This window comes from Condylura cristata, unplaced genomic scaffold (assembly GCF_000260355.1).
Source record: "Condylura cristata isolate star-nosed mole 26May11 unplaced genomic scaffold, ConCri1.0 scaffold00001, whole genome shotgun sequence".
NCBI lineage: Eukaryota > Metazoa > Chordata > Mammalia > Eulipotyphla > Talpidae > Condylura > Condylura cristata.
Genome location: NW_004567102.1, coordinates 71,025,450 through 71,051,890, shown reverse-complemented (window position 1 = coordinate 71,051,890; position 26,441 = coordinate 71,025,450). Strand labels below are relative to the sequence as shown.

Sequence of the window (26,441 nt, the reverse complement as noted above, 5' to 3'; positions counted from 1 at the left end):
CTTTTCCTCCCCAATACACATGTTCATTCCTTAAATGTGGTGACATGTGTTTTCCCTTCTCCCACTTTAGCTGCTATTTCTAACTGTACTTTGTATCCAGCCTTTCATGCTTATTATTCCTAAGATGTTATCCTAGACTTTGCTGGGTCTTGGTGAATAATTTCATTCATACTATGCATTCAGTGAGCAATTTGGTGCCATTGATTTCAAAATCATTTACCTCCCACTCACACCTTTCTCTTGACTGAGTCCCAACTCCGACTGGGCATCTGCTTTAGATATCTTTCACATGCCTCCAACATGTCAAATGTTATCTTTGCTCTCCCATTTCCTTCCATTTCCCAATCACGATCTTTTTTAGCGTTCCCTATCTTGGCAAATGTTACCACCGCCCCACCTACCTGTCTGAGCTTGGTGACCACTGCTCTATCCACCTGTCTGAGACGAGCTCTACATCTCCATTTCCCTCACCCCTTCATGCACTTAGTCCCCAAGTCCTGTCTCTTCATGTTTCTTCCTTTTGCTCTGTTCTTTCCACTGCCACGAGCTACCTGCATCTTCCACTTGGACCACCACAATATCCTCTTAACCACTTCCCACGCTGCCCCTTCTCTCTCCATTTCATTCTCCAGGTTCCCACCAGTCTGCTTTCTAAAACCACCGCATACTGAGACCTCAGTAGCCCCCCATGCAGCGCGGTCTCTTTCGCTGGCTCATCACGTGCCATGGACCCACTCTGTACCTCGGTATTTCCCATCTGAAAGTATTTCTCTTTCTTATTTTCTATGGGTGTAGTGTTTTTAGTAAAAGAAAGGAAAAATTGCTATGAACAACCCACTTAATAGCATCGTCACTGTAATTATTGAAAATGCAGATTTTTAAAAAGATTTATTTTATTTATGCATGCAAGAACTGGTGTACAGGCCGGAGGCGCGGGGGTTGAGAGGATTCACCAGTGACAGAGTGGGGAGCAGAACAGGCTGATCCGCAAAGTACACTGCTGAGGGGAGCAGGAGCAGTGGGTGGGACAGGGGAGGTCTGCCATGCCTGGCAGATCTGGGAGTGAGGGTGGACTTGGACGAAACTTGCAGTGACTGTGGATAGCTTTATAGGGCTGTGCTTTAAACTCTTGCACCTCCAGGGAGGGACCAAAACTGCAGATTTTGATATATACTCCAGCCTAGTGAATTTTCCCTAGAACTCTTGAAGACAAGTAGATTTTGAAACTTTTTGATAACGTCAAGGTCATTTTTCTTGCAAAAAAAATAGAAAGACTAGTTTTTTTTTGTTTTTGCTTTTTAAAGATTTATTTATTTGTGCATACAGAACTGGGGCACAGGCCAGAGGCTCAGGGGCGGTGAGAGGCGTCACCAGAGACAGAGTGGGGAACAGAACAGGCAGATCGACGAAGTACACTGCTGAGGGGAGCAGCGGGCGGGTCAGGAGAGGTCTGCCACGCCATGTGGTCACCTCCGGGGCAGGCGGGAATCGAACTCATGCGGAAGTGGCTTTAGCTTCTCAGTGTTGTGCTTTAACCCGCTGCGCCACCAAGGAGGGCCAAGACTAGTTTTTTTTAATAGAGCAAGGCATCAAACTGACCATGAGTATGCCTGGTGGACAAAATTTACACAGATAGCTATTAGACAAATTGTTCACACAATGTATAAAATTTTTCCTGTAGCCCAAGAATAATGATAAAATACATGCTTTCAAAATGTACTATCCACATTATAATTTACAGAAAAGAAAGGTGATTACAAAAACTCTGACTCATGTTCCTGACAACTAATGAAAAAAATTGCCAGCAGCAAAAGTAGATTCTCTTTTATCTCAATGACAGGCACTTTTGTTGTTCTGAAGAGGTCTTAAGTTCCATTCACTTTTATATAATGACTAGGTTTTTTCCTATTACATGGCATAGAACACACCTCATTATTAATTCACAGTTTCCTTCTTAGCAGATATGGGCAAAAGAAATGGATGAATAAATCTGAATGTCGAAATATTAATGAGACTTCCTGTGATCTCTCTGCTGAAACTTCTGACTACGAGCACCAGTATTATGCTAGAGTTAAAGCCGTTGGGGAAACAAATTGTTCAAAATGGGCAGAAACAGGACGATTCTATCCTTTTCTGGAAAGTAAGTAACACAATTGTCTGCTAAGTACGTATTAATGTATTAATATCAAATCCACGAGAACTCGTGGTGTAAGTGCGTCAGCCTCACGGAGGGAGAGCCGGGCGCTCCCACTGCCCCGTCTGGACTCTCCATTAGCTGACGGTTTGCAGTGACCAACCAACTGCCTCACCCAGTTGGATCTTTAGAAGGAAAATTCTGGCCACATGATCTCTAAGAGGTCTCCCAGAGCCAAAGTTGGCTCTGAGTGCTGCTAGTATCAATTTTTTATTCTGTTTTATTATTTAGTGCAAGCTATGTAAACAGCTGACAGATTTTTTTTTTAATATTTTTGCTTTATAAATCATTGATGCATGGCCACAAGATTGATTAAAGACTGCTCTGATCCCAGCCTAAGTTCTTAAGTTTCTTCTTGGGAGCTTGTCAGAGTAATGTTGTGATTCTGGCTATAACTCAGAAAGCAATGTTTTCCTTTACTTGCTTTTTAAATGTTTCCATTCCCTGACCTGTGACTGACAGCCATAGAGGACCCAGACAGAGATGGGAGGGTCCTGGAACGGGAGATTTCCAACTGGTATCCTAGATCAGACGTTGCTACTGCTTGCTAAACTCTGTTCCAGATCACGACAACCAACTCTCCGAGGTCTTCAGCAATGCTTCAGTATTCCATGCCCAATTTTTTCCACTTATGAAATCTTACCAACATCATTATTTTTAACTTTTCCAGTCACAGGAGTGTTGTACTTTTATGTATTCACGATCAAGTACAGTTGATCTATGTGGTTAATTCAATGCAACCCTCAAATTTGCTCATATCAGAATATGTGAAATAATGATTCAAGATTTGGCATGGTTTGGGCGCCTTAGTGCATTTTGAGGCTTCATCTATAACAGGGCAGCTTTGAGAGCCTTGATCCCACTAGAATTATATTGTATTTGAATCTAAGGTAATTTTCCACTTCTGAACATAATAACTTTTCTCACTTCTACTTTAAGCACAAATTGGCCCGCCAGAAGTGGCTTTGACTCCTGATGAGAAATCCATCACTATTGTGCTGAAGGCTCCAGAGAAATGGAAGAAAAATCCAGAAGAAAGTACTATATCCATGCAACAAATATATTCCAATCTGAAGTACAATGTGTCTGTTTATAACACTAAGTCAAATAGAACGGTAAGTCAGAAGTGGACCGTGGCACAGAATCTGTGTGACTTTTTGCAGCTACAATCTGAGTACTGCTCTGATGTTTTATTCTCTGCATGAAATCCTGGAACATGTAACATTCAAAAGAGACACAGCTGTAGCTGACTGACATATGGACATTTATAAAACTCCCTTCAGCTTTCCTTTAACACAGAAACCCTGTGTTAATGGGGTAGGCTGTTGCCGTTGAAATTTAGGGCATTTGTCTCCCTCACTTTGCTAGGGAGTTTTTATTTGAATAACATGGGTCACTCTCCAAGAAAGAGAGAACTGTTATCAAGAACACAGGACAGCACTGAATCAAAAAATCTGTCCTTATTATTGAATAATTATTGCTACTATTTAATTGTTTCCAGATTGTGCGGTTCCTAATCATGATCCGCTGGTTAAGAAAAAGCCATTTTAAAGAAGAGAACATGCGTAGTGATCACAGCCATGGGAGGGTCTGGTCTTGACTCTGGAGCATCTTCCACTCTAACCCTGCTTGCATTTCCTAGTGGTCCCAGTGGGTGACCAACGACACGCTGGTTCTCAGCTGGCTGGAGCCGGACACCCTGTACTGCGTCCACGTAGAGTCCTTCGTCCCAGGGCCCCCTCGCCTTGCTCGGCCATCCGACAGGCAGTGCATCAATACTTTGAAAGGTAAGCTTGAAAAAAGCCCTCTGCTGCTCTCAGGAAGGAAATCATATAAACCTGAAGGAAGTAAAGCAGTTTAGACAAGTGTTGGCAAATCTGTATATAACAAACAGGTTGAGGCAAAGGCAGAAATAGCCATCACCAGAAATACGCTCAGCTCTCTTGGACTCTGCCTTTTTGAACTTGACCAGTGTTAGGGAATCGGGGAATAATCAGCACTACAGCCCTGGTGTTTCTGCCAACAAGCCACCCCAGATCATAGAACTTGCTGCCTTGAAAAAAATCATAGGAAGATTTACACATATCTTTTTCTTTTTTGACTTCATAGTCTCTCTGGTACATAGAAGTTCAGCAATCTGACAAGGACATACACTTTATAACAAGAAAACGGGATTATCCTAAAAACCCTTTAAGACAGACTCTTGTGCTCCCCCAATACAAAGTATAGGCCCTTCAACTTAATTAGATACAGTCACTGCTGCAGAGGGCCTGAGACCATCGCTAGTGACGTCTTCGCTCCTGCTGGTGCTTCTCTCGGTCTTGTGTCCTCGCATCTTCTGAACCTGGCTGCCAGGGAACAGTGGGTGAAAATACTCATCCCTGTTAGAAGGCACAGAGTTGGGAGCATGACATTTGTGTAATTGTCCTCCCTCCAGAGTAGGAGGATGTAGAACTCAAAACCTGGAAAATGAAAACAAACTCTCTGGTTAACCTCCAGGGGATGACACGCCGCCTATATTTTTCTGTTTCTTCCAAATCTGCTGGCCTAGGACTTTTGTCACCACCTTTCTCCTGAGCCTATTTCTGCCACCAGCTCTGAGACAGGAAGAATGACACATCCCCTGCCTTGCTTTCCCTCTCACCTCCCACGTTGCAACATGAAACTGTCCCAAGAAATAAGAGGAATTTTGTGAGAACTTATCAGAAATGACAAGCTTTAATTTTGTTTTGTTTTTTTAGAACATAATTCCTTTTATTTCTCTATGTAGAAATGCAACATGGGGCCCCAAGCCAGGAATAATAAGAAATTATAAAAGTATATATATAAAAGAAATTTTTGTTTTCATTTGATTAACTCTGTGTAGTGAGTGTGAATTCCAAATGCAAGACAGCTCTGCTGTACCAGTTCAGTTTGTGAAAATTTCCCTCACTTCCGTAGTACATCATGTACAAATCTTAATTTGACTTCATGTAAATTGATCATAATGCCAGGCAAAATAATAGGTTTAAAAAAAAAAAGATAACAGACATATAAGAGCAGACTTAGCTAGATCCAGGACTTACACAAAAAGCTTTATTTTGAATCTGTGTCCTTACCATACTTTTCCTTTAAAGTAAAAGATTTGCTACCATCTGCCAAAGAAAGCTAAAATGCTAACCAAGCAAAAGACACAACAAAGCAGATTGAAGAGATCATTTTGGTATTTGGAAAAGACCTCTGTTTACTAACAGCTTGATTGGTGGCCAAATGGCAAGAATGAATTTCCAGTGGAAATCATTTAAGCAGTTGGCAGAGCAGGAGCAGCTAAAGTAGACATTATATTAAACATGTCCCAGGAAGCCCTGGGAGCCAAATACCTCCTAGTCTGGGACAGGTAACAGAATAGCCAAGCGCTATTTCCGGCTCTGGCCCTTTCTGTGATATCCCAGATGGTAGATTGCCAGTGGTACCACAGCCATCAAGGCCAACTTTTTAAAAAAGGCACTCTGACCTCTTTGGGGACTATTGCTTTATTTTCAATTTTAATTTTAATTGTGGGGGTTACATTTTTGTTCTTCCATATGTGCACTCATGGCCTACCAAGCCACCTGTGCCAGCACACCACCTGCCTCCCTCCCTGGGGCTAATCTTTGAAAAACATCTCTACTCTCCATGGTCCTCCAGTGCCTAAAATACAGCTCCACTTTATCAAGTTTTTGTTGAAAGCCTGTGCTCATTGTTGTCACAGCCCTTTTTAATTGGGGCAAGCGCAGTCCAGTGACCAAGGATTTTATTAAGGGGATTGCACTGAGTTGCCACCTGAAGTAGGCACAGGTGATGCCCAGCTACCTGTAACACCTGCATTATGGTGTTGTCACCTTTCTGTGTGGAACCTGATGACTTTGTACTCTTCAGGAATTGGTGTAAGTAGAGGCTGCGTGTGGGTGCCCAGTGTGGGACTCTCCCAGCCGGGTATTGTTGACCACCCTCTGCCCATGTCACTTCTGTTTCCAGTGTTTTGCTGGACAGTGAAACTAGATAATGACTTTACTGCTTTCTCGGAGGCGTGGGCAGCAAGTGTATCCAGGGTTTGCATGGCTGACCATGCTCCCAGGGCACTCTGACTGGGTAACAGTATGTAGGAGTGGTCTAGAACTTCGTGTGACTTGTGAACTAGCTTCTTTGTTGTATACTCCTGTAGTAGGGATCTCCGAGGAAGCAGAACACAAAGAGATAGAAATATATAGCTATGGAGATGGAGGTGGATATATAGATATAGACAGAGAGATTATTTTAAGGAGTTACCTCATGTGTTTGTGGAGGTTGGGAAGTCAAAAATCTCCAGGGTAGACCTACAGGCCGGAGGCCCAGAGACGAGATGATGTTGAGGCTCTTGTCTGAAGACAATCTTGTGGCGGAATTCTTTCTTCCTTTCATCAGTCTTTTTCTATTATAGCCTTCAACTGATTGGATGAGGCTCATCCAGAGCATAGAGGGCAATCCACTTTCCTGAAGTTTATTTATTTAAAGGCTAACAAAATGTTTAACATGCCTTTACAGAAACATCTAGAGTAATCTTTGAACAAATATTTGTGTGCTATGGCCTAATCAAATTGATGTGTGAATTCAACCAAAAATTCCAAGAACCCTATAGAAGCTTAATAAATATAAGTTACCATGAACACCTGTTTGTCAATTTTATAGTCTTCTCAGTGGGACCAAGGCTGCTTTATAAAAAACCATTCTCCAGATCACTCCATTATCCGTGGACTTTTACTCATCAGGAGCTTCTAGCACAGCAAGACCTGCAAAGGCATTAATGCCATTCTTAGCATCCACCTGTTCAGTCAGCTAACCTATATACTTAACCAATATCGAGCCCTTCCCAGAAAGTCAGGCTAATGGGAATGATGATGCAGTATTATTTGCATAGCGTTAATTGACACCCTACTTTTCTGTCCTTTACTGAGCATAAGGGAAAGATTGAATCAAATGTTTGTTATGGGAAAATGGGGCAGTTTAACTGATCGTCAGTAGATTGTTTGGGAAATGCTGTGAGGTGCCCAAATAGCAGACACATTACCTTTAAAAATAAATTCAACATGGATGTCTTAGCCAGGTATTTTATGAATGTTGGCTGCCTGGATTATTAATGCATCCTTACTGAAAAGGTCACGTTAATACCAGTTATTGCCAAAGATAGGGAGAGTTCAACTTCTCGATTTATGAGAGTTCCTAAATGGAAGTGACTGGCCCAAAACCTGTTGACACTGCCTTGTTGACAGCCACACTAAATCACACCTAACCACTCCTTTTTCTATTTTTTAACAGACCAAACTTCAGCACTGAAGGTTAAAATCATCTTCTGGTACATTTTACCCATATCTATTACTGTGTTCATTTTCTGTGTGATGGGCTACTCCATGTACAGATATATCCACGTTGGCAAAGAGAAACACCCAGCAAATTTGGTAAGCGAATGCCAAGTGTGGCAGGAACCGTAATTATAACAACGCATCTTCAGGATTACCTCACAGGAGGCTTTAGAAAAGATACTATTGCTCGTATGGGCACAGTGAATTTAAAGTCAAAGAGTTTATGAAGTATTAAAAAAATACTTTCTAGGCCCTTCCTGGTGGTTAAAGTGCAGCACTGCAAGCTAGCCACAGCCACTTCAGTGCAAGTTCAATCCTCACCCCAGAGGTGACCCACAAGGAACACCATACCTCTCCTATCTTGCCCACTGCGCCCTTCAGCAGTGTACTTTGTCGATCTGCCTGTTCTGCTCCCCACTCTGTCTCTGGTGAATCCTCTCACTGCCACTGCACCTCTGATTTGTCCCCCAGTTTTATATGCATAAATACGTAAATCTTAAAAAAAAAAAAACTTTCTAGACTAGATTAGCGCATTAATGTAACCAAAGAGAAAATTCCTTAACCTTGATGAAGATTTTATAATTAGTGATCAGATTAGAGTAGGTCTTGGATACATAGTTAAATTCAGTCATGACCCCCGCAGCCCTTCAAGTCTAGCTGGGTTGTCTGGACCCCCCAAACCCAGCTTTGACTTCCATGAATTAGTAAGAGTATATGTTTAAAACTACCCATTTACAGACTAAATTGCATTTACAAGCTGTTTTTTAATGTCTCTGTAATGTGAAAAGGTAAAAACCATTCTCTTCTCTCTTTATAGATTTTGATTTATGGAAATGAATTTGATAAAAGATTCTTTGTGCCTGCTGAAAAAATTGTGATTAACTTTATCACCCTCAATATTGTGGAGGATTCTAAAACTCCACATAAAGCGACAAGTATAATGGACAACAGTGATAATGGACAGGACCAGAACAACGCTGAACCCTGGGGGGACCAGGAGCCCCATGCAGAGGAGATGGAAGTGAAGCACTTAGGTTATGCCTCACACTTGGTGGACATTTTCAGTGACCCTGAGGGAAACACCAACATTGTTTCCCTAACCCAGCAAGAATTACTCAGCAGAGCAATACCCACAGACAGAACCGCCATTGAATACGAATATGATGTTAGAACTATTGATTTTTGTGTGGGGTTGAAAGATCAAGAGCTCAGTTTGCTGGAGGACGTGTCTGGACAAGGAAAATTATTTGAGCAACAGGAAGCTTCAGCAGACTGGGACCCACAGACACTACTGTGTTCATACACCCCTCAGCTCAGAGATTTAGACCACCCCCTGCCAGGGGAGAGCATGGACGCGGGAGAGACCACCGAAGAAGAGCCACCGACCACACTAGTTGATTGGGACCCTCAGACTGGCAGGCTGTGTATACCTTCCTTCCCTAGCTTTGAACACGATGCAGAGCGATGGCAAGATCCTGGGTACTCGGGGCTCACAGAGGAAGGCCTTTTGTCTCGACTCTGTGATGAGGAGGCTCAGGACAAGCCACAGGAAGAAAATGCAACCTATCTCATGCAGTTCATGGAGGAATGGGGGTTATCTGTACAAATGGAAGACTAAAACCCAAATTTCCCTACACCTGACTCTTCTGTGACAAGGCCTGTGAGTGCAAACTCATGAACGAGAACGATAAAGGACCTGGAAGACAAGTTGCTCACTCAGGTTTTTCATTTTGATGGGAATTACTCATTCTTGTCTCTATACTTATTGCACTTGCTTGTTCTGCCTTATGCGGGTGATTGGTTCACGTGTGCAGGCTTCAGCAATGCTGACGGGCACCTGGAGTATGTTTTTTACCCACTAAGCTTGCAATAAATATTGGCTGCTGGATGCAGGATTTATCCAGGCAGAAGTACCGCGTACAACGTCTTGTTTATTATCTTCTAACTAGCACACTTCTGAAAATATTTTCTGTGCATTTTCCATCTGTATAACTCTGTAAATGATAGGCTGTGAGGGCTATACTCATCTTCTAAATATTACTTTTTTAGAATTTGGTTGTCAAAAGGATGAGATACTTAAAGTATGCAAAGTGCTCTCAGTTGGTCACACTCAAGGACACCACACACACTGTTCAGTCACAATAATTCATGTTCAAAGTAAATCCATCAGACACAGAAAGTAGGCACATAGCTACTTTCAATGGTCACATTTGTACTTTATGTGGCCGAAAGCTTTTTGTTGTTTGTTTGTTTATCTGACACAAGAAAATTTCTAATAAAAAAATATGTGGGTTGAGGAAACAGCTGTCCATCTAGCCCAAACCTCTAGCCCAATGGTTTTGCACTAAGGGGTGTGGGGTAATAAGCCCCAAATTAATATGATGTATAGTATATGTATGATGTATGGAAAGGACAAGGAGAGCAAAATCAGTGGGGTGGGGGAGGGGAGGAGGGGTAGACACCAATGGTGTTTATTCTGTGGTCAAATAATGTTCTCTCACTAATTCAGCAGAGGCATTTTACTTGAAGACTAACTTGAAAATATTTTTAATATTTATAATAATACCTTATAATGAAGGACTACATTTGTTTCTGGAAATGTTTTGTTTAAGATAGTTAAATATATAGACTAGAAAATGTTCAGCAACTGAAGCACTGTGTGCCTTAAATATTGATGGTAAATAAATTAGTAGATTAGATAGTCCTTGGAAAATGTATGAATATCCCTATCCACATAATCTTGAAATCATCAATAAACAAGGATATACAAAAGAAATAAGTAAAATGAATGTCAAGGAGAAAATATGAGAATTTGACATAATTTACTGTGGGAGCTGAATCATACTATTAAACAGCACCATCCTACTTAAAGTCCAGTAATTCTTCCCACTTCCTTCTCCATTTCCTTAAAAAATTAAATTCTGCAGTCATACTATCAAGTTAAACCATATAAGATTGTTAATATCTGACTGGTTTTAATCTTCAAAGACAGAAATTACCTATGATTCACCTAAATATGAATTTGTTTTAATCATTAACTCATAATCCATTGATGCTCTTTCAGGAAAACAGATAAGGACCAGGTTTCCTTATTTATATTTTTGACAAAGGCAGACAACCATGGTAGGAGAGATGGATTCTGGAGTCATGGTCTTTTGAGATTGTCCACAATCCAAACAGTTTCTGATCTAATGATTTAATTTAGAGCATAACTATATTAACCAGAATGTTCTGTTCTTTTCAGTTTTTATAGACATGATTCTGTCAGTTTTAAAGAACAAATTTATACACTAACTGTAAAAGATGTTCAAAAGTGGGAAAGAATGAGTTGTTACTAAGAGTAAACTGGAAATAAAGAGATTGACGATAGTTTGATTTATTCATCCCATTCACAAAATATTTACTGATGATCTACCATGCCCTTGTCTGTTGATTAGGGGTAACAGCTCCCTTAGAGATATTTTGTGGGTGAGAAGAGTTAGAATATAGAACGCATTTAGAATGGTGCCTGGTACCGAATGCTATGTAAGCATTTCTCATCATTCTTATTAAGAATATTAAGAGCATGTGCTCAGTACCAGACAGTGAAGCCATTTAGACACGACAATTTTCTTCAAAGGCGTAATTTGTCTCACTTTGTTTTTCTTATCTAAAAGTACAATAGTAATTTGCTTCCCACTTTTTGTCTTCAGACTGAAATTCTTCAGTGGTGAACCTTTTTTCTAATTTTAGTTGCTTTTACAGCACTTGTCAGTCAAAGCATGTCAGAAGTATCAAGCATTTCTTTAACATTGTTGCTTCGTGTATACATACACAGGTATATTCAATCATAAGCATACAAAAAGGACTGTGGGGAGGTGGTCACAGTCTCAGGAGTGTGTGTCTGTGTGAGCAACAACCATCATGCATCTGTCACCACTGTGGTTAGGTCTCACCAATTCCAAAAACTATCTCTGGAAACTCATGGGGTTCATTCCAAGGCTTGAGGGACAAGTGGAAGTGAAAGTTGACAAGTCCTCTTCATCCTCTTAATAGAGCTGTTCTCTTAACTGAGCTGTTCTCAGTTCTAGGATATCGCAGGCCTCTTCCAAGTCAGGTAAGTTTTCCCCTTGAAAATGGCTGTGAATGGCTCTACCTCAGCACCCCCATAAATTCTAAACAACTTTGTGACTGAAAATACAACCACGGCAAAGTGAGGGAAACTTAATGCCATACTTTTCACATGGGATAGAAGTGAGTGAAGAGGGACATATGTCCCCTCGTCTGATGACATAGGAAAGTTCAAGGCCACTGGGGCTGACATCAAGTAGGAGGAAATAAATGCAAAAGCAAACTCTGAATATTAGAGTGCCCAAGGATGTAAGTTAAATGAGAACATCAAATACACAGGATTCCGTCAACATGGACCGTCACACCTGGATCATAAATCAGTTTCTTTCTGTCCCACTCGATACCACCTCCACATCTTGAGATGAATTTTTGCTAAATTATTTGGAAGAACTGTTTTTCTTTGTTTCCTTTGTGGCTTCCCACATTCTATCTTCCATAAATCATCTAACTTCTTCAAAGACTATTCTCAAAACAATGTGCCTCTAATTATTTAATTCACAGTGATCTGATTGGAGGCATTTTAATAGTAGCTTTTATTATTTACTATAAAAATAAATGGACAGTATTGTATGTATAACTATAATTGAAACTATAACTAGAAATAAAGAGAGGGAATAAAATGTACCTGTCATATACCCATTCAGGTTGAATGACTATAAAGACATTAGGGTAGAGGAATGATTCTCCACTGGGGATGATTTTCATCCTCTGGGGACATCTGGCAATTTGGAGCCAATTTTAATATTCGTAGCTCTAGGGAAGGGTGCTGTTAGAATCTAGTGGAAAGAAGCCAAAAATACCACTACACATCTTTCAAAACACAGGGTGGCCCCCATAAAGAACAATCTTACCCAAAGATTAATAGTTCCTAAATGATATACTCTGGCCTAGAATTTTCCAATTACAAAATGTACATGTTTATCTCCAAAAGAGGGCTCATATTCAAATCTTTTATAATTTGTTCTTTTCACTCAAGAATATATAACAATCTTAACTATACTTAAATTATTTTTAGGAAGCACCACTTGTTCAAACTAAAGCTATCAAGATGGCAGATTATGAATTATTAATTATTTTTGTAAAGATCATGCTTTAACAGTTTGAGTCCAACAACAATCAAATGTTGGTGTCAAAGCAAAGTGCTGGGAGTCCTTTAAAGATAATCAAACTTCTGGCCCTCCTTGGGGGTGCAGTGGGTTAAAGCGCAGCACTGCAAACTTCTGTGCAGTACGAACTGGATCCCAGCCAAAAGCTGACCCACATGGCGCAGCAGACCTCTCCTGTCTAGCCTGCTGCTCCCCTCAGCAGCACACTTCATCAGTCTGCCTGTTATGCTCCCCACTCTGTCTCTGGTGAATCCTCTCCCCACCCCTGCACCCCAGTTCTGTACGCATAAGTAAATAAATCTTTTTAAAAAAATAAAAGACAATCAAACTTCTCACAAATGTCATTTCCTGAAAACGATGACCTTCGCAGATTCGCTGGTGGATGGAGCTGGCTGATTAGCTGTCGCTTGAGAGGTGGGGCTTTCCTGTGCTCAGCCCTCTGACCTCTCCACCTTGACTCTTCAGTGGCAGGCCCTTGAAGGTAACTTTTGCCTTCACTGCCAGTTCTTAGTAAGTGCTCACTATTGGTCAATGATATTCCTCCAGATTCCTTGGCTTGTGGCAGCTGCAAGATTTCTGGCCTATTTTTCCCATTTGTTTGCATTCCTGAGTGCCTAGGAGATGCTAGGGTAAGGATGTAGAAGCATTATACCTCCAATGCTCCCTCCAGGACAGGTGAGGCCCAGGTGTTCTATGGTGTTTGTGCCAGTTTTGCTCTCAGTTTTGTCTATGTGTTTCTCTAAAATTTTACCTCTGGCACCTTGTTAAATCTGGAAGCAGAGAAGGTATTTTCTCCCTTACTTAGCCTCAAGGGATTCCCTTTGATTTCTCAATCTGTCATTCTCTGGGTTAGGTGATCTTGGAGGTGTCCCACAAATTCAGAACTCAGACACATACATGGCTGGCGTGTATGTTTGCAAGCACATGTTGCTAAGACAATGAGCACCGATGGGGTGATCATCGTCTGCCTTTTGCCTGTCCCTGGACTGACTCCTTTGGAACATATAAATTATACTCCTTGGACCAAAGTCCCTCATCTATGAAATGGAAATAATAGTTGTAACTCTCTATAGGATGTGGGAGGTTTTAATGAGTCGATACATTTAAAGTGCTTTGAAGATTTCCTGGCATGAAACAAATGCTCAATAATTGTCAGCAGTGAAAAGCAACCAGAAAGCATATTTAAAAAAAAAAATTATAGAAGCAGCATTCATTAATAAAAAAGAAATTGAAAATAAACATTAATATTTACCAGCAGGAGAAAACTGAAATTAATGTAATATCCCTGTGTGTGCAGCATGAATGAAAGAACAAAAAGAGTGAATTCTAGAAGAATATAGTGACTAGTCCCACTTATTTAAAGTCCTATAAGATACACAATTAAACACCATTCATATGTATGTATATACATACCTATGTTAAAACTATAAAATAAGGCAAGATAACAATTAATTTCTAATTGTCTTTAAAGGCAAGGAATGGTTAACGAAAAGCTCAGGGCCCTGGTCCCTCCCTGCCCTCGGATTGAAGGAGGTGAGAGCAAAAGGGAGCTCACAGTGGCTTCAGTGGACTTGGTTTGCTTCCTTAAACACAGAAGGAAAAGAGTGATCTTTGATTATTCCATCAACTGGACAAACATGTTTTACACGCCCCACCACACGTGAATTCGATTAAGAAAAACACAATAATGGAACCAAAACTCCTGAGTTTTATGTCATCCTCATAGGTTCCATAAGCAGTGTCCACGCTAGTCCACTGGTCAAGGTGTCTGGAATTATGAGAGCTGTTGGATATTGTCCCTCAGGACTCAAGAGAAACAAGAATATTTGTGGTCCAATTCCATTTATAAAGCTTAGTTTTCAAAGTCTTGATGATGTTCAAAATTCCGAACAGGAAAGAGCTGTCGACAAATTGATTAGTTGGGTTCCTATGGTGAACGGCATGAGCTGAAAAACCTTGGCTTTACTGAGAACTGCCATTATTCAGGTCTTAAATACTGGCTTTGGAAATGTGGGTCCCCTTGTCCTACTCACAGTAACTAATGAGTTAATAAGTGACAAGACACCAAGCAGGCAGTCCCACTGGCAAAAATCACAGAGTAAAGAAATTCCTTCTTAAATGAAGCAGCTGCTGGCTGATCATTGTTACTGATTTTAGTATGTAAGGAAGAAGGATTCCAATGTCAAATGCTCTGCCTTTACACTTCAGCTCACTGTTTCTTTCTGGAATAAGCTTGCCTTGGTTACAAATGCTTAGCAATGATTGGCAATTAGAATTTGTTTGCTTTTCCTAAATCCCCTATCTCCTGCCAGCTTGTTGCTAGCAGCTTCCAAAGGGAAAGACTTGTGAAATTATGGATTTAAACAACACTTTCAAGTGGAAAATTCTTTTATGTAGGCACAATGAAGAACTTGACACATTTAACATTGTCCCCCATGTAAGTACAAAGTGAAGTCCTAGAAACTATCATATGCATGGAGTTTTCACATGCAGTAGACATGTTTGTTGCCTATAAGAATGAAATTAGAACGCAAATCTGGGAATTGCTAGAAGGTAGAGTTCAGTTCCAAGTAAGGAAGGATTTTCTATTATGAAGTAAACTTAATTCTTAACTTTATGAGGTACCGAATTCCTGGTTATGGGAAATGTACATGCATAGGCTGCTTTCAGCTGAAGCTATTGTCAAGAGTTTCCTCCATGAGGAATGGGGGTTGGCACAGAGAGCTGTCTTGTTCCTCTAAATGTCTAATATTTAAGAACAACATTTGGGGGACCGCATTGGTAACCTAGGGGTTACCAATTCTCAGCACTATCATCCACCTGGCTCAGCAGACCTCTCCTGCCTCTCCCACTGCTCCCCTCAGCACTATATTTCAGTCAGTCCATCTATTCTGCTCCCTATTCTGTCTCTGGTGAATCCTTTCATGCTCTTCCACCCCCACACTTCTGGCCTACATCCCAGTTCTTCTGTGCCAAAAAACTCCAATATTTGGAATCATCTTATTCTCCACCCCCCCCCCTTTTTTTTTTTAACCCATACAGGTCAATAGCTATAACTCAGACTCTGATCTTTATGGACCTGTACTTTGTGCTAAAGAGAACCAAGTAGTCCTTTCCCTGGAATGTTAGAAATTCTCATCCGTGCACTCAGTGAGACGAGTGTTCTGAGCTATCACCCATGTAAGAAATTAGTGTGAGTCTAGAAATGTCACTTTTTAAAAAAGTTCTCCCTTTTATTACTATCATGGTTAAACTAGTCCCTCTCATTATCATTTTTCCTTAATAAACTGCCATTTTGTTTCCATAAATCTCCTGTAACCATAACTAGCTATGAGAGATGCAAGTAAAAACAATTTCCTTTTTTTTAAGATTTATTTATTTGTGCATACAGAACTGGGGTACAGGCCAGAGGCTCAGGGTGGTGAAAGTCTTCACCAGAGACAGAGCGGGGAGCAGAACAGGCAGATCACAGAAGTACACTGCTGAGGGGAGCAGCGGGTGGGCCAGGAGAGGTCTGCCTCTCCATGTGGTCACCTCCAGGGCAGGCGGGGATCGAACTCATGCGGAAGCAGCTTTAGATTCTCAGTGCTGTGCTTTAACCCGCTGCGCCACCAGGGAGGGCTAGCAATTTCCTTTTTAAAAACATAGCCTGTATCACCCCTCAGTGTCCAGAAAAATCCCAAAGGCAGCTAACCTTGGAATAGAAGAATTTTTGCTGGAAGTATCTGAGTATATTGTTAAATATGACTTAGTCAATATCTCATTTCTTACTGCCCTCAAGCTCTCAGACATACCTAAATCTAAAAAGTCATAATACTGTGCTTTTTCAACAAGAAGACAAAATGAAATGGAGAGAAAAGAGGCAAGAAGCAGGGGGTAGCTCATATCCTATCACTTCCACAAACGCAAAACCCAGTAGCTCCTCTGTACTGCACAGACAGATGAACTGAAATTTACAAGCAGACACTGGTGTGTTTAAGGGCACATTGCCCTTCCACAGGAAAGAAATGGGAGTAATTAAAGATATTCTTATATGTTCTTGACTTCCATAATGTAAGCTCCGTAAAGGGAGCTTAAATCTTTTTGATTTACTAAAATGTTCCCAATACCTAAAAAATTGTTAATCGGGTAGCAGTCATTCAATAAATATTTGCATGAACCAGTCTTTAAAATTGTATGAAGTACTGTCCAAAAATATATCCACACAAATATAGTTCACTGATCTTTGATCAAAAAACAAAGGCGATTCAATAGAAAAATGATAGTGTACTCAACAGATAGTGCCAGAACAATTGGACTTCAACATGAACAACAAAAAGGAATCCAGACAAAGACTTTCCATCTTTCACACACACACAAAAAAAAACCCAGTAATTCAAAATGGATCCTTAACCTAAAATTAAAATATTAAGCTGTTAAGATTTCCAGAAGAAAACACAGGAACTGAGGTTTGGCAATGAGTTATAACAGACCCAGATCTGGACTGTTAGAGGGTCAAGAGCTAAAGGTCTGGGCTGTACATGCACTGCTGTCTTTCAAGAAAGTCAGAATGAAGGCAGGTGAGTCATCACGCATCAGGAACCTAGAAGGAGATGAGGGCAGAGGGCAGGTAAAGATAAGGAGACTTGTGGGGGGCTGCAAGGAACTTGGATTACACTGAATAACAATGGGAGCCATTAGAGAGCTTTATGCAGGAGACTGATATGATTTGATGTCATCAATAAATGGCAGCTGACTCTGAATTTGGACAAGTGTGTGATGGTGGGTCCTAGGCATCTTTATCTGTCAAAAAAAAAACAAAAAAACAAATCAGAAGGAGAAAATGAATTGCTTTGTTTTGAAGGCATGGAGGGTTAAATTGTTTTTATTTTATTTTATTTTGTACTTGCTTTCTAGAAGTTTGGATTAGTATATGAGTTTAGCCTGGAAGTACCACCTTTGCCAAAAGTGCACGTGAAAAGGAATCAGGAGGTGGTTGGGAATATATGTCAAAGGGTTGAAGAAGACAGCAGAACTCAAGAATTATTTATTCTCATAAATTAGAATCGGAAGGAGATTTAACTAAGCTAGGAGAGAATGTTGGCTGCAAAGAAGGGAAACAAGGACAGACTCATGGGAAACGTGGGCATTTAAAAAAGGGCAGAAGCACTATGTTGACAGGAGGGAGAGAGGTAGTTGTAAAGTTAACATTGCCAAACCCTATCTAGTCTCTAGGAAAGGAACAGAAAACCTGAAGTGAGAAATCTCTGGAGATACAGCAACTAAAATGAAGACTCAAAGTTAGAAGAGCTAAAAGAATCCAGTAGAAGCAATACTAGTTCCTGCAATAACAAAATCAGGATCCATTAAAGGTAGAGTAGGTGTATGGCCAAAAGAAATTAAGTTCCAGGAAATCTTTCTCACAAAAATGCTAGAGCATGTCTACAAGAATATAACTATATGATGTGCATTAGTGTATTTACCACAGAACAATTTTTAAATATATTTCCAACAAGAAAATGGCTAAACAAAATGCAGTACATCTAAACAAGGCAACATTAGTCTGGCTTTGAATAGTGAAAAATGTTCATACTAGTTGAAGCAGGAAAATAAGCAAAAGCAATGAAATGTATCAGATTTATAGATATAGATATAGATATGTTCATATCAATGTGTAGTTTTTCTTTCTATTTACCTGTTTTCTCACTTGTCTTCATAGGCTTGTGACGTGAAAAAGAAAAATGTGGAAATCCTATCAAGAGCACATTTACTTTCTGTTATCAGCACTACCTTGAAGAGCAAAGAAGCTTCTAAACTATTGCATTTTTTTTTTAAGATTTATTTATTTGTGCATACAGAACTGGGGTACAGGCCAGAGGCTCAGGGGCGGTGAGAGGCTTCACCAGAGACAGAGTGGGGAGCAGAACAGGCAGATGGGCGAAGTACACTGCTGAGGGGAGCAGCGGGCGGGTCAGGAGAGGTCTGCCAAGCCATGTGGTCACCTCCGGGGCAGGCAGGAATCGAACTCATGCGGAAGCGGCTTTAGATTCTCAGAGCTGTGCTTTAACCTGCTGCACCACCAGGGAGGGCCAACTATTGCATTTTTAAAGACCAGAAAGTCATATAAAAAGTAATTAGGGTAGACTTGGGAACACTGCATGAATGCTAGCATTTCCAAAAATGTCATAAGGATAGGTAGAGTTTATAAGTGCAGACAGGAACATTCAGAACTACACTCGAAATAAGAAAGTAAAACCGAATGAATACAGCTGAAAATGAATAGTCAAAGGTTGTGCCGGGTGGGCTGAAATTAGGAAATCGAGAGACAATAGCTGTAAAAAATGACCATCAGTCTTCACCTCAGTCACAGGACAGGGCTCACATACAACCTTGTGAACTTTTCACTTTCATTTTAAATGTTTAAAAGAACCCAAGTAAATGCCATAAGTTACAAGTGGGGTGAATTTTCTGAATATCTTCATACTCGATATAGAATAGAGGCTCCCTTAGAGCTGCCATTTTTTGTAGACTTTGAAATACAAATACACAATTGTATAAGCAAGTGTCCTAAACTCTGGTGACTCTGTTTTTCAAATACTATTCAAGACTGGACCGTAGGTATGACAGGAAAAAAATATTAAAGTATCTGAGTTTATAAGGATCTTGTAAAGGCTGCCTCTCTGAGGGAGGAGTTGATAAATGCAAACGTCTCTGTCACAGCTGTATTTCTAGGGAATGCACAGATGGCAGTGCTTCAGGATTAAAGTTCATTTGAGGCCTCCAGCAAATTTTTTTTTAGACTCAGAATTGATCTCAGAGTGCACCAGCTCAGCGCGTCTTTGGCAGAGCAGGCCCTCAGTTTGGTTCCTACGGGGCATCAATGCCAGCAGTCCTCTCCTGCAGGCCAAAAGCTGCCTCTGTGTCCACTTGTTCTGACCTCGGGGTCAGAAATCTGAGTAAGTTCGAGTTCCAGACACCCGCTGAGGGAGTGGGAAAGAATCGTGAGCAGGTGCAGCCTCTCTGCCGCCTTTTCCTCTGCTCAAGTCTGTGGATCAGCTTCAAGGGAGGTGGGTGGTGAGCACAGGGAAGCGAGAGGAGCGAGGCAGCACAGGGCAATTATGTCTTCCTGGAACTGCCGCAGGCAAGGCATGACATTTACAGCCAAAAATGGCTCCCTCTGATCCCACAGTCTTCCCAGAGGAAAGTCGGTCATTTCTTTACCATCCTGCGCTAAGCACAAGCCTCCCTCCGTAACTGGAATCACATTATCAGACACCCCCTTGCCCTCAAAAGTGGAATGATTACTTGTGTGTTCAATGTTGCCCACCCCCAGCTCCTGCCTGCCGACCTTCAGACCAGACAGTTCTGAACTAACTAAGTCTTTGCACAGTAGTGTGGCCCACGTGGGGCACAGCAGATCCACAGCCAGGTGATGAGTGTCTCATCCTTCCAAGCCCTCCCTCAACCCCCAGGAGCAAAACTAGACAGCCTTTCCTTCCACCCCAGCTTCCAGAATGATCTCCCCACAAAGTGGTTGCTGAAGTGGGTATGTCTTACCTCAGAATCAACTCTCTAGGCAACTAGCCAGCAATTCTTCCTGAACAACTTCCAGGTTTGGAGAAAATGACAAGCAGCAGGAGGATTCAAAAGAAGCAAAACACATGGCCCCGCTAGCCAAGGGACAAATGTCTGGAGAGAGGACACCGGTGTCCAGTGGAGACTCAGACTGTCACCTGCAAGTTGATGTTCCTCTGCTAGACTTTGCATCAATCAACTCTGCTATTCCATTCAAACTCACACATCTGACCACCTTACAATTTATACCCCATAAGCTAGAATGAACTTTCTTGGAAGTGATTCCGAAGGATGATTTTTTCTTGTTTTATTTTGTTTTTGTTCCTGCTTCAAAACCAACAGAGATTTTATAGCTGATTTTTTTTTCAGCCATATCAACCATGACTCACAGCTGTTTGATAAAGGATAAAATGCTTCTATTTCTCAGGCTTGGCTTTCAAAATTAAACATTCAAGTGAAAAAATAACATTGCTCCCCAGTAGATGTCAGTGATTAAAATCATGAGCATTCTTTTTCAGAGAAGCTTCCTAGTACATCTCCTGCATTCCAGCCTGACCTAATTCTGAGCTTTTCTTTCAAGTGCATCTTGACTTAATTAATTGTTTGCAAGTTGCCCCTTGGAGCTGAGCTTATTTTGCAAATAGAAGCCCCTGAGGAAACTTGTATGGTGCCGGAAGGCTCCAGGGGACATATTGTTTCCTGAGACTGGTGGAAAGAAGCCTCCTTTTGTTCAGGGGATGACAAGGTTTCTAGTGTCTGCTTATCCCTGAATGTGTAAGCAGGCAGGGTGCTGTGGGCAAGCCAGACCATTCCCAGTGTTCACCGATGCCATCAGCTGCCTCTGTCTACACTTCTGCTTTTGCAGAAGCAGTTGGACTCCTGAGGAGATGGAGTGGCTGCTGGCTGGAGTCTTCAGAAGATCTGATCCAATAAGACAAATGGACTTTCCAATTTGCTTAGGACCAATTCTGTTTGAAGGAGAAATATGACTGCAGCCCAGGGCCATGTGCTCACGGGCAAAAGACATCTGTAAATTTCCTTACTCTTATCTTGTTCCCTTAAGGGAGATGACTGGAAAAGGTTAAAGTGATTTTAATTGGTTTCTATAAGTCAAATAAATAAAGTATTATTTATCCTCCACCACATTTGGACACTGGGAGTGTTAGGATAAATGGTGTATGCCCTGCCTGCAAGGAACTTACAAGGATTCTCTGTATACTGTTCATTTGGAATGAGGTGTTTCTCTTCTGCAGAAAAAAATCACTACTAAATGTATTCCTAGTTCTCTGACCTTTTGACAGCCATGCCCAAGTTTTGATTTAATGTGGAAGCTGTAACAGGAGATGCCCTCTACAGAGGCAGAAGCTGATCAGTCTTATGCCAGCCATGACTTTTCCTGCTCCCACACCTGCTCTTGACAGCCTTGACTTTTCCTGCTCCCACACCTGCTCTCACATCCAGACATGCAGGCTGAACTGGAAATACTACCTCCCTGATCTTTCGAGTCTTACACATTTCCTATTTCAACTGCTGCTGTCTTAGTTTAGGGTTTCATAATGTCTCACCTGGAGTATTTTTAATGCATTCTAGTTCTTCACCCTGGCTTCAGCCTTATTTAGTGCTGAATCATTCTCCACAATATATTTAGCTGCTTTTTATTTGCCAGTCTTTGTGCTACATTATAAACCCTTGAGGGCAAGCACCGAATTTTTCAGCTCTGTGACCTGGGTGCCTAGCACAGTGATAAGCTGATAGCAGGTATTCAGCTCATGGGTGTTAAATGTCTGCACCCACAGTGAGCAGATGTGTTTGTGTGTGTGTGTGCCCTGAATGGCTTCTATGGTGATGTTACAGTTCTTCCCCTTCAGTTTACTCTCTGATGTCAGTAATCACTTGGTATGTTTAGTAGCACTTTAACAGCTTTTTATTCATTTGCTTCTGCTACCCTAATAAATTGTTGGTTTTAATCTGCTGTGAGCTGGCAAGCCAGATAATTGAAGTTATTTAGAGAGTGTATAAAGTAAGGACGAATAGCTTCTACAGTTAGCGCAAGCGAGCTTCAGTGCATTTGCTTTGTGGGACTTGGTTCCACTGTGTTCCAGACCGTGGGAGCTGTCAATAGCCTGGATTCTAAGTAACAAAGGTGTTACTGCTTAAAATGTTTTGGTGATCAGTGATATTAATTTCTTTTATTTCAATGAGAATGTTTCAAGTTTGCTTCTGGAAATGTATAACAGAAATCTTTATTTTATTGCATTCTAAAAGTGCTAAATATGAATCTTACCAGAAAAAAAAATTAATAAAACTTGTCTCACTGGAAAGTATTTGGGATGCCATTTTTATATTTGCTGTTTAGCTTAGCTTTTTCAAACACAGTTTAATATTAAATGAGATAGGATGCCAAAATGCTATGTTAAATTGAAGTTAGAGTACCCTTAACTAAAAATGTATGGATGTTGATTATTGTGCAGAATGTCTCCATGTAATCTCATTCTCTGTTAATGGACAGTTGAACAAGACAGCCCTAAAAACTTTCAGCCTTAAGTACCGATACAGAAACTGGTTTCGGCCGTTCCTTTTTATACTGTGGTTGATGGAAAATAGAGGTGCTGGATACATTTGGGGAGGAAATTGCTTTGGGAATCAAAGTCAGGTTACCTGCATGCAAGTATTTGTGTGACCTCAGTTGAGAGCCAGGGCCATCTCTCTTGAAAGTGCCTTTCCCCAAAGCCCTTGCAAATGTCGACTGGAGATTCAGACACAACTGTGTCCCCAGTCAACTGGAAGACGGATGCCTGCTATGGGCCAGAGAGTCCATAGACTGGACTTAGCCGACTAGAGCTTTTTGAAATGGAATTAGTGGATGATGGTAGAGCACGTGACCTGCGAGTTCATGTAGAATCCACACAGGAGTGGCCTTGATGGATTATATGCCAGCAGGAAAAGCCGATGTAGAAAGAGAGGGAGCAGAGGTTCTCGGAAAGTCACAGAGTATGACCTCAGTTCAGGGAATGGTCAGTTATATAATTTATATAATTTGTAGGACCCAGTGCAAACTGAATACAGGGAAATAGTATTGAAGCAACTAAAATCATGGATTTTTCCCTTAAGGATATTTTATTATTATAAAATGTACAGGAGTGTATTGATCAGCTCTGGCTACCATAACAAAATACCACAGACTGAGTGACGTAAGCAACATAAGTTTATTTTCTCACAGGTCTTTTTGGGGTACCCAATTCAGTCCATAACAAGGGGCAATAGTGATACATTACATATATAGCATATATTATGTGTGTGTGCATATAATGTGTGTATACAACACATATGTATATTTATAATGTGTCTCATATATAATGTGTATATGTATGTAGTGTGTGTACATTGTAATAACATATATTACAAATTGAAGAAAATAATATTTGTCTGTCCTTATCTCAGATAAAATAACAAATAATCATGTGTTAGTTTGATTAATTATAACACTTTTCTGGTTCATTTCTGAAAATATATTTGTCTATCAAAATTTATGGTTTCAGCAACTTTGTTTTCAATTGATGTCACTGGAAGCAATGTGAGCTGCTCTTGGAAAATTCAACACTGCAAATAATTTCTGACAATTTTTAATTTTGAAGAGAATCTATCTGCTGATGCCACTGTTTCAGAGCTGTGAGGAATATTTTTGAGGCAGTGGCAACACTGGGATAAATTTCTGTTTAATATTTTAAAATACAAATGTTAGTATATCCAGAACAGATGATTCTTACTGAACAATTTTTCTAAAAAGCTTTAATCTTTCATACAAATCTGTTTCATGTAACTCTGAATTTAATTTTAAATGTAAATTTATACAATGGCATTTTAATATTTCCTCCTAATTTCCTGTAACTTGTAAAGATTATAAAAGAAACTGACTTCATGCTATTTATATAATTCAAACAATGGTTTATGTATTCTATTACTGTCTTCAATTACAAGAGAAAATTAATTTTAAACTTTTTTCTGCATTACATTTGGCTCATCGGATGCTTCATATGAAAATACTGTTTTTCCCCATCAAATATGGTGATCTTTAAATTTAATTTCTAAGTTTGTAGATATTTGTTTTCCAGGGTGACAGCAGTTTTCAAGCCAGAAGTGTTAAAGCATGAAAAAGTCTAGTAATTCCTTGATTAGCTTTATGGCAATATCCACCCATCCATTTTTATTTTTGTAACAATTTACTGAAAAAGTCTTACCATCAATACTTACTATTACCTCAGTGGTTTCTGGCCAAAGATTTAAGATTTGTGCCAGATCCCGAGGGATGGGCTGAGGGACAGAGTATCGAACTGGCCAACTTCCATTAGCTGGGCCCTGCCTCTCCCCAAGGTTATGCTGCTTCTGCTGCTGCCACTACTGTAGCCATTATCACCACCAATCTGGGCTCAGGTCCCAGCCCTGGCATGGGTAGCCAGGCTAACTGGTTGGCATGCACAAGCCAACATGTGGTGTGTGTGTGAGAGAGACAGAGAGGGAAAGAGACACATACAGAGAGACAGAGACAGAAAAAGAGAGAGAGAGAGAGATGTCCTCTGCTTGTGTACACACTCCCCATTACAAGCATGAGTTCCTCATTGGCACATTCTGGCACCATCCCTCAGGAAAACAAGCTCTACTTGTACTTTGTCCTTGGCTGTCCATAAGATGATCCATAGTCTTTAGGGGAAAAGCCCCTATTGAATGGGCATTCGAGGATGTCCAGTCATTGCCCATTCACTCTTTTGTCCTAAAAGAAAAGTTATCCTTTTCAGGGGTGCCCTAGGCCACCTTCCCTGAATTCCTTACATACAGAAGTGATCATATAATTAGTTAAAGCCAATGAAAAGTAATCAAAGGGCTGCTGAAGATCTCTAAGAGTGCATGCCGTCATGGTCTGCACAAAGCCTTCTTTCTGTTCCTCTCATTCCTGCCAGGATTGCAGACTTGAGTCTGGTAGTAGAGACAGAAGCAACTGTGGAACACTGTTCTCTGATAACTGAAAACAGCTACACCAACCCCAGACTGCTGACCTCCATGTTTCTTGTTATATTAAAAGCATAAACTCTTCAGACTACCCCTGGTTCAGATTTCTAGTACATGCAGCCAGGTGTAACCTTAATCAAGATACCCCTTTACTTAAGTTAGATTGGATGGGATTTTATTTCTTGCCATGCTTTCTGTATACCCCATGGCTCCCTCCTGTGCACAAGGGCCCTTGAAGGTGCTTCACTCCTATCAAAGTGTATCTGCAGCACTGTTAGAGGGCTGTCCTCTGGCTGCCAAGCCTGTTAGTCTTAGAGCCAACAGTGCATAGAATTTATATCTCCTGGTGGCTCTCTCTAATGCTTGTCTAAACCAATGTGGTTTAACTCCAGAATTAAGCAAGAGTCACATCCTGTGGAATGTGAATATAATGCTTTAGCATGTTCTGACTCCCCCACATTTTTCCCCGGGACATGTCTAAATAAACAACTTTCATGTGAATTCTCATCTATGGTCCTCTTTGGGAAACCTCCTCTTTGGGAACCCAACCCAATGCGCAATACAAAGATCCCACAATAGAATAGATATTACCAGGTGCCATGGATTGAATGTTTGTATCCCCTCCCCGATTTCTTTTTTGAAACCCTAATACCTAATTTGATGATATTTGGGGTACTTGGAGGTGATGGAGGCTTTTGAAAAGTAAATAGGCCAAGAGAATCAGCAACTTTACCCAAAAGAAAATGGAAGAACCAAGGTGTCTCTCTTAGAGAGAGGAAAGGCCCCCGGCACACATGTCCAGAACCCCGCCACGCTGACATCTTCATCTCAGACTTCCATCATCTAGGAGCACAAGAACTAAATGTTTGTTGTCTAAACAACCTTATCTATGATATTTTTTATTATAGCAACCCACACTAACTAGGACTCTAGAGAATTAAACACCACCCAGTTCTGGCATCTGTTCTCTTGAGGTTTCAACAGAAAAAAAGCTCTCTTCTCTGCATCATGCAATAAGCTCCAAAAGAAATACCCACCCTTCTTTGTGACCCAACTAAAAGCAATCTAGGAATTTACTTATAATTCCAACATTATTAGATACTTGAAACAGACATC

General features: G+C 40.7%; 1 protein-coding gene across 1 annotated transcript in view; it reads left to right on the top strand.

The window, feature by feature from the left end:
* Positions 1–9,451, top strand: part of IL20RA (interleukin 20 receptor, alpha) — a 14,828-nt gene extending 5,377 nt beyond the window's left edge. Inside the window, exons 2-6 of the mRNA XM_004673886.2 lie at positions 1,962–2,140; positions 3,134–3,309; positions 3,837–3,981; positions 7,508–7,647; positions 8,369–9,451. Of these exons, the coding sequence (XP_004673943.1) occupies positions 1,962–2,140; positions 3,134–3,309; positions 3,837–3,981; positions 7,508–7,647; positions 8,369–9,169 (1,441 nt within the window). The 3' untranslated portion in view covers positions 9,170–9,451. The remainder of the gene's footprint in view (positions 1–1,961; positions 2,141–3,133; positions 3,310–3,836; positions 3,982–7,507; positions 7,648–8,368) is intronic.
* The last annotated feature ends 16,990 nt before the right edge of the window (positions 9,452–26,441 follow it).